This window comes from Suricata suricatta, chromosome 2, assembly GCF_006229205.1.
Source record: "Suricata suricatta isolate VVHF042 chromosome 2, meerkat_22Aug2017_6uvM2_HiC, whole genome shotgun sequence".
NCBI lineage: Eukaryota > Metazoa > Chordata > Mammalia > Carnivora > Herpestidae > Suricata > Suricata suricatta.
In genome coordinates, this window is record NC_043701.1 from 83,123,688 (window position 1) to 83,132,904 (window position 9,217).

General features: G+C 43.6%; 1 protein-coding gene across 4 annotated transcripts; it reads left to right on the top strand.

Moving 5' to 3' along the window:
• Positions 1 to 201: 201 nt before the first annotated feature.
• Positions 202 to 8,301, top strand: TAC1 (tachykinin precursor 1). Of its 4 annotated transcripts, XM_029957288.1 has the most exons (7): positions 203 to 455; positions 857 to 988; positions 2,041 to 2,137; positions 2,640 to 2,684; positions 3,165 to 3,188; positions 4,639 to 4,692; positions 7,729 to 8,301. In XM_029957288.1, exons 2-7 carry the CDS (start codon positions 866 to 868, stop codon positions 7,776 to 7,778), a joined length of 393 nt encoding a protein of 130 aa, XP_029813148.1. In that variant the 5' UTR covers positions 203 to 455; positions 857 to 865; the 3' UTR covers positions 7,779 to 8,301. The 4 variants fall into 4 exon arrangements, with proteins under 4 accessions (XP_029813161.1, XP_029813148.1, XP_029813154.1 ...); XM_029957301.1 differs by lacking the exon at positions 4,639 to 4,692 and having other exon boundaries at positions 202 to 455; XM_029957294.1 differs by lacking the exon at positions 2,640 to 2,684 and having other exon boundaries at positions 205 to 455.
• The last annotated feature ends 916 nt before the right edge of the window (positions 8,302 to 9,217 follow it).

Below are 9,217 nucleotides of genomic sequence, written 5' to 3' on the forward strand. Positions count from 1 at the left end.
GGAATGAGTCACTTTGCTCAATTTTGATGAGTAATCTCAGGTGTCATGGAACCTCGTTCTGAAGGAGAGGGGAGGGGGCGTCAGTTCTGCAGACGGAAGAAGACTGGCCGCTCGGGATTGGATGGCGAGATCTCGATTTTCCCAAAGTTGCGTCATTTCGAACCCAATTGGGTCCAGATGTTATGGGCACCGACGGGTTACCGTCTCGGAAACTCTCAATCAGACGCAAGCGAAAGGAGAGGAGGCGGTTAATTAAATATTGAGCAGAAAGTCGCGTGGGGAGCGTGTCACGTGGGCCTGGAGGCTCGTCGAGGCTCGGATAAATACCGCGCGGCACCGAGCGGCCCAAAGAGCGCGCCGCAACTGCTTCCTCCGCCGCCGCCGAGACCGAGAGCGCTGGACGCCCCGCGTGCGCTCGGAGCCGCCAGAGGAGTCCCGCGGGCCTGCCGGCCGCAGTAAGTGCCCGGGCCGCGCCTCGCTCCGAGGTGGCGGCTGGCCACGCTGGCGGGGCCGCTGGCGCGAGGGACAGGGGGAGGACTGCGGGGGGGACCGCCGCGAGACGGGTCTCCCAAATGCCAAACTCCCTCCTTGTTTTCCACCTGCAGAGCCTGCTGGCTTGAGGTGTGGATCTGTGGGTCTGGGGCGAAGGGAGTCGGGATCCTGAGTAGGGGATTTGAGAAGCTTTGGGACATGATTCTCTTTCCTAAGGCGTATAAGGTATCCTTTAGGCTTTTTAACCCTCGACTCAGTCAGTCGTGATTTGGCTGTGGGACCAAAAATTATGCTGCCCCAACTCTTGGATAGCCATCCCCAATATACACATTTTTCTCGGTCTCTTCTTCCCCACAATTCCCAGAAATCCAACATGAAAATCCTCGTGGCCTTGGCCGTCTTTTTTCTCATCTCCACTCAACTGTTCGCAGAAGAAATCGGAGCTAACGATGATCTGAATTATTGGTCCGACTGGTCCGACAGCGACCAGATCAAGGTGAGAACCGGTCCCCAGCCGGCTCGCGCAGTTTTCCCGGGCCTCGGGGGCCGTCACTTCCCCTGCGATAGCATTCTAGTTAGCCTGGAAGGCACCGCGACCACGACCAGAGGCGGTGCAGGCGAGCGAGGAGAGGCGGGTGGGGGTGTAAAGGAACGCCATTCTCCGGGGCCCGCACGAGACGTGTGTGCCCTGGATCCAAGCTTCCTCCCAGGGGGCTGCACCGTCGGGTCTTGGGAACTCCCTGGGGTGGGGGGGTGGGGGTCCTCACAGAGCTGAAAACCTCACAAGGTTTCGTCCCGGGGTAACGGCGATTTCGGGGGCTCCAGTCTAGCTGCAAGGACCGGGCGTTTGGAAATGGCTGAGCAGGGGCAGAAGGGGGTGCGCCCGACGCTGGTAGAAGCTGGGGCAAAGGGCAGCTGCTGGGGGCTCCGAGGGGCGAGGTAGGTGGGAAGCGTCCAGCCTTGACTTTTATTTTGCTGACTCGAGGACAGAGCCGCCGAGTTTTCCTTTCCCCGGCTCGCAGGCTATTCCTGCAAGGGGATGCGCCTCGAGGGAACAGTCAAAGTCGCGCGGTGCAGGTCTCCAGGAAAGCGCTGTCATTCCCTCCCCACACCTGTGTGCATTTAGGGCGGTCAGCGTCTCCAAAGCCCGAGCCGGAGTCAAGAGAAAGTCTGGTGGCTGCGCGACAGATGGGTGGGGGTCTCCAAGCTAGAAGCAAAAAGCGGAAAGCGTGCGAGCTCGGGAACCCAGCGCCGCCTGCTAATCCTCGGGGGCGGGTCTGCGGGGGGGAGGCGCGGCTAGAGACGAGTTCCGCCCGGAGGGGCGTGGGAAGGGAGCTCCCGGGCTGGGACTCCACTCCCCCCACCCTCCCGGCGCGAGGAAGCCGGGGTCTCCGCTCGCCTCCCTGCGGGGCGAGCCTCCCGGTCCCGGCGGCGGCTCCCGCAGCCGACGTTCCCCCGAGGCTGCCGCGCGCCACTGGAATGAGTCGGGTTTCCCGGCGCCTTGCGCTGGTTGCCTACACGCCTGTTTGTCTGTGCGTCCGCCCCCAGGAGGAGCTGCCCGAGCCCTTTGAGCATCTTCTGCAGAGAATCGCCCGGAGACCCAAGGCTCAGCAGTTCTTCGGATTAATGGGCAAACGGGATGCTGGTGAGATGGGCAGCCATCCATCCCTCTCTGTCCCTCTGAGCAGCCGCACTCTCTCCCCCTCACTGCTTCTCAGAGCACCCAGTCTCTCCTGCTCTTTGAGTAGAAGTTTCCATCCTAAAATGCATATATCCCCGAGGAACGACTCTGGCCTCCCCCCACCCCCAACACACTCACCAGTCCGCCGAGGGAGGGAGAGATCCTTTGCGAGCGCCTCGCACAATTAGGGTGACCCAAATCAAGACTGAGGACCAGCCTTCGCTGAGCTCCCCCTTGACTGAAGACCCAAAACGAAAAAGGGGAAGGCGCGGGGGCCTCCCAGGAGTCTAAATGCCTGTGGAAACCCATTTTAGACCATTGGGGTTAGATCAGATTTAGGTGCATAATGTGATAGGGGTTAGACCAGATTTAGGTGCCTAATATGATAGAAATATTCAGTTTCCTTGAATTTGTCACAACATCAGTGGGACGTGTAAATAGTTAATGTCAATTCATCTTTTGTCAGATTCCTCAATTGAAAAACAAGTGGCCCTGTTAAAGGCTCTTTATGGTAAACATTTCTATAAATCTTTATTTTATTAATGTGAATGTACATGTAGGAAAAGTGAAGAAAGTCTTTTATGGGCGGAAATACAGATTCTTGGTCATACCTGTTTAATAAAACTATAGACTTGTATCAGTCTCTACTGAGTGTCAAATAGTGGTCCCGCAGGAAGATAAGTTCTTATATGAAAACAGGTGGTGTAGCCTAACAGTTATTATGTTAGGCTTCAGGGGCCTTGTAGTCCTGGGTTTGAATGTGGCCCATAGAAAGCACTTAAAAATATTCCTTTTGGTTGCTATTTTGTTTTTATCATAAACAATTTGGTTAGCATTTATAGTTTTGCTATATTCCTCAGGATAGTACATGAATGGGAAATGTTATGTATTTTAAAAATCAACTTATTTTATAATTCTCTTTTTAAAATGTAATGTAGCATCTTTAAAACAAATCTTTTGCATTTGCTAACTTGACCTTCCTTTCTTCTAGGGCATGGCCAGATCTCTCATAAAAGTAAGTTTCAAATTATTTTGACATTTACCAGTGCAAATGTAAATTAAGATATAAAATGAAATATAATCTATTTTTTGTAATAACTTAGGACTTAATATTTTTAATGAAGACCCTATTAAAAGGGGGGAGACTCCTATTATATCCAGAGCAGGTTTATTCAAAGCTGCTTTTTAGACCAAGCTACTTACCAAAATGATGCAGTATGTTAAAAATCCTTTAACTCTTTACTAACCTGTTGCTGAATTCCTTATCCACAGAAATACATATTTATTGTTGTTTTAAGCTGCTAAAAAGGCGAGAATAAACCCTTTAGCTCTTATAAATTGTTAGTTTTAGATAAGAATTTCAGTCCAGGAGGAAAAATCCAGGACAGAGTCCTGTCCTTTCACACCTCACACCCTCTCCCATCCCCCACTACTTCTACTGCAAAAACAAAAACAAACAAAAACAACAAGCATTGATAGGTATCCCCTAACATTTCAGTCTCCTGGGTCTCTTGAGGATATCATGTATTAGGGTCATCCAGCAGCCAATTAAGAGGACTGAGTGAATGAGTAGAGAGTCCATAGTAAAGGTGAGGAGAGCTAGAAATGCAGTTTTTTGATCCCGTAATTGACGTTATCTATCAAATTTCAGTGAAACATTTCATAGGGCAGTGGAGACAGCAGAGCGGTGGCCCTTGACGTTCATTAGATCCCAGTTTTTCAGTTAATAGAACTCAAGTTGACAGGCAGTCCCCTGGGTCCATCTCAATCCTACACACTTACCCCAGGGTCCACTCACAACTCCCACTTGGACTTGGGTTCACTGGTTGGCAGAGGAGGTCACGTGTAGACAGCAGTCCTATTCTGAAATAATACAGTATAAACCATGAGACCATTTGCCACTAAAGTTAAAATAGTAAGCTTTCCCAAAGGCTCATGTTTGAAAATAAATCATATTCCTATTAGTCCTACTTTTCCAAAAGGAGTATTTTTTAAACTCCAACAAAATAGATATAGTGACCTTTTAGAAGTTTATAATTCTCAGGTACAGGGACCTACTCAACTAAGGTCATCTCCTGAGAAATAACAACATACTCAAGGACATGAGGACATATACGTGGATATTTCTGTTTGTGAAATTGAATGCCTAAAAGTCAAAGCTAACTTAAATAGCAACAATATTTAAAACATTACATATATAAGCAGATAGAATGTAATATGAATAAAGTATATTTGCTAATATTTAGATGTAGAATTAAGAAAAATGCTTTCTTTTGTATTGTTTTAATTTCAATTGTAAGACTTATTAGGAATCCTCATTTCTTCAGTCTCACCAGATCTTGAAATGGTTATCTATTTATTATATAGGCATATATTCAAAAGCTTGCTTTTCTTCAGTACAAGTTGTAACCATTTATTTCCTCAAAGACCTACATATTGAAATACCCCTAAATGTATTTTTCCAGGGCATAAAACAGATTCCTTTGTTGGACTAATGGGCAAAAGAGCTTTAAATTCTGGTATGTATAAAACCATGACTGAAAATAGATGATTTTTTAAACCTATTATTTTCTTCCTAAGGCTTAATTCTCAAAGTACTAAAAAGGAATAATAAATTCAAAATCAGTACTTATGGTGAAAAAACTGTAATTGCAATAAATCAGTCCAAGAACAGATTCATGGCTGATGAAGCTAATATCACCCAGGATGCATCAGTCTTCCTCAAACCACCAGCCTTCCTAGCATCTGCCCCACGTCGTCCTTACATACGGTGAATCCTTGAGCGAGTCTAGTACGCGCCCCCTGATATTTGTTACATAAGCCACATTTAATGTACTGAACTAAGTGGGGAAAGGGTATGTGGGGAAATAAGACCAAATTTCACTTACTACCAAGATAACTTGAAAGTCTTACAAGACATTACATCTGGCAGCCTTCCAGCACAAAATAAACAAACAAAACAAACAACCCCATTTATACAAATCACTTGCTCTTTATGAAGTCCTAAAGACTCAAACGCAAAACATCCTGCTGGTTGTTTGAGAGTATAGGAATAACACAGTCCAACCCAGTACCTTCAGAAAGGACCAGGATCACGGCATCCTGCAGGGCTAGGATCCCTTCTGGCTGTAAAAGCCTTAGGGTGAAGGGGTGCCACAAGTTAACCCAATTTAATCCTGGACAAGTCTTTCACTTAACATAAAGGCTGCGTATTTCCTTGACTCTCTTCAGTTTCTGTCTTCTGTGAAAATACCACATGCATAGATCTGAAAGCTCATTCATCACACAATTTTCAATGTGAAGTAATTGCTATATCATTTTCATAGAGACTGATTTTTTGTAAAGCACACTCAGGCCTTTATAGTAATTAGGTTCTTTAGGAAATCTATTCAAACTATTTTACATTCAGAGGAAACAGAATTATGGTGCTAATCAAATAATTAATTAGAAAGCAACTGGGTGACTGAATCACTTAGAATATTTCAAGTTTTTAGAAAATCTGTAAGAAGTGCTGGCATAATTATCTGGAAAATTCATGTGAAAGTGATGTATCCTTACTATTGGTTCTCTACCTTCCAAATCTAGACATGACATTTGTATACCCTTGTGAGTAATTTTGGGGCTGCTCAAGTTCAAATTTTAAAGAAGTTACCAATGTGCCTAATGAAAAACTTTAAATTATTTTATTAACATGTGTTATCCTCCAGTTTTTGGAAGTGGAATGTAAATTTAAACCTCACTGGCTTTGCTTATAGCAACCCTTGTACAGCTCTGGTCCTCTTGATAATTTTATTAGTCACCAACTATCTATTTTCAGAATTAATACAGGTGTCAGAACATGGTTAACTTTACAAATAATACAGATACTGTGTAATTTACATAGATCAAATGCCTTTAAATGTATGTAGAGTAATAACATAATTACAGATAAATAGAATCACTAGAATGAATCAGAATCAATTTATGACTAAATCTTCACTCCTCCATTTCACTTAAGAAAATGTAAAAGGGAAAAATGGACAAAAATGTAATCTACACTGAGATCTTTTCATAATAATCAGTTGAGGCAAGGTTGTGATTGTGTTCAACAGACATCTGAATATCACCCTTTTGTGGCCACAGTCCCCTGTGACAATCTGAGAAATCTAGACCCCTGTTTCATAGAGTAGCCCTCATTAGCTTAGGAATACAAAACTTGGCATATAGTTTCCAGAGAGTTCAAGGACAAGGTAAAAAACTCCGCTTCTGGTAAAGGGTATTCGGTTCCAGCTGACACTAATGAGTCTTCGGGTTAGTTTACATTAGCTTTCACCTCCCTTCCCTGAGGGTCAGAATCCTGTCACCTGAAGCTTGTCAGGAACTGAACGTGGCCTTGCCCTTCTCCTTATACAAAGCAGGATAAGAAATGACTTTCCTTCTTTGAGAACTATAGGCCTCCTTGAAATTGCATATCATATGTTATATAATTTTGGCTTTTTTTTAAAGTCCAGATAGTCAGAGGACTTAAATTATGTGCTAGCTATATGTTAAGTACCTTTGGAGCAGTGATTAATCTTTCACAGGCCAGTAGGCTGCTAGGAGGTAAGTTAACTGTGTTGTATATGGGTGGCACAATTGCCCTACCTACCGACAATGAACAAGGACAGTCCATCACTGGAAGGTATCCGTGAGACAGGAGACCCTCACACCATTAGGTACTCCCATAACAGGACTCCACAAACTTTTCCTGCAAACATCCAGATAGCAAATATTTCAGGTTTTGTGAGCCGTCCAGTCTCCGTAGCAACTACTCAGATCTGTCATGATGATGCTAAAGTAGCCATAGACAATACATAAGTGAATGGTTGTGACCATGTTCCACATGTTCTTTTCTCTTTTATTAAAAAAAATTTGTTTTAATGTTTGTTTATTTTTGAGAGAGACAGAGACCAAGTGTGAGTAGAGGAGGGGCAGAGTTAAAGGGAGACACAGAATTGGAAGCAGGCTCCGGGGTCTGAGATGTCAGCATAGAGCTCCACACAGGGCTTGAACCCATGAGCTGTGAGATCATGACCTGAGCTGAAGTCAGATGCTTAACCAGCTGAGCCACCCAGGCGTCCCAAGATGTTATTTTCAAGAAAAGGTGGTGGGCTGGATTTGGCCCGTGACCTGTAGTTGGTTGACTCTGTTCTGGAATAGAAGTCTCACACTTTGCTTTCATCTTGCTACTATTTCTACTCCTATACTTCAGCCATTCCATTCTGTAAATCACCATGGGGTTTGCTACTACTTAAGAAAGTTGTTGGGAAGTAACACTGCACCAGATTGTGGGAATATGCTTAGGGAGCACAAAGTATATGGCAGATAAGCTGAGAAAACCAAGAATTCTGTGGATCACTTCCAATCAGGATGGAGACTGAGGCAAGATTGGAGGACATGCAAATAAAATTCCTAGAAATACTTCAGGGGAGGAGGAAACGTCATTATGAGTTTCTAATAAATTACCCTATGTCTTGAAGTTTATTTAACTCAGTGAATCCTTTAAAAAAAAAACCCTACCTTTTCTTTGTTCTCAGTGGCATACGAAAGGCGTGCAATGCAGGATTATGAAAGAAGACGTAAATAAACCACCTAATGTGTAATTTATTGAGCTTCATTTGTGTCAGTGGCCAATGAAAGGTAAAATGAGACATGCACTATGAAGAATACTTATTTATTTAATAATTGTTTTGAGTAGGAAACTCAAAAAACTGTTTTTCATATTGTGCCAATATGTGTTGTGAAAGTGCTGTAGAATTCTAATAGGACTCCCTCAGGCATAGAAACCAGTGGTAATTTCTCAACGAAGCACAGTGTTCAATGAAAGTGAAATACGGTCTTCAAAAAAAGAAGTCATTTTTGTTTCTTAAAAGCAGTCACGCCAGCCACTGCTGAAGGAAAGAAAACTCACCGACAGGCTTGTGCTTCACGGGTTTTCATGGTGGAAATGTACTAAGATTCGGTATCCAACTGTCCCCCTGCAGCATGTATCATGTGTTGTGACTATATAGAGATGTTTTTAAAGTTTTAATGTGAACCTACGGTCTTCACTTCATTGTATAATGCATTGTGATAGTTAACATTTTAAATAAAAGAAAAATTATCTTGAGGATTGAGTTTTATTCTTTCATTAATAATTTGTCAAACCAGCAAACTTTCTTTCAGTAGATGAAATCTGAAGCTATTTTGGCTGCTAAATGGTGAAACACAGCAACCAAGTTTCTTTTTCTTGAGGAAAATTAGTATAATCTCAGTCCCCCCACCTCCACACACACACACACACACACACACAGACATACACACACACACACATGCACATTGTTTGTTGTTTTTGGCTCAGTCATTTGGCAGTAGATCTTTCATGAGGGAAACCATTACATTTTGATCCAAAGAGTAAAGGATAAGTTCTGTTTACACACGCCTACAATCCCTTTTACAAATAGGATAATAGTCTGTCTTAAAGATGCATTCCACTGATTATTTCCTTGTTGGATAAAACATCAGCACACTACCACTTAAGCCCTACTTGGAGCCCAGGTATAAATGCATCAGTGTAATTCTCACTAAAATTAAGATACCAAACTCTCACAAAGGTCCTCAGAAGATGATGCAGAAACATGGGGGACTGACTGAGAATACAGCATCCCTCCCATAACAAAGGCAAGAGCACCTTTCTAGCATTTCTAAGGTGTCCTGTGTATGGCTGACTCCTATAACACTCTCCAGCAGAAGCATGTGCATCAGGAATAAATACAGAACAGTCAGAGCAAGGCTCCTGTGTCTTTACTTAAGGGGAAGGATTGATAAGTGTCCTTGGAATCATTTTCTTATTGTATAGAGAGTGTGGAATACTGACAAATGGGACAATGACTCAGGACCAGTCATTTGTGGGACCAATGTTTTGTGAAGTAAAACTCCATGATTTTAGCCTGGGTTGGTGATTAATGTTAAAACCATTTGTGGGACAGGAGAACTAAAGTATATTTTTACCTTTTTATTTTTAAATGAAAAGTTTTGGGGCGCATG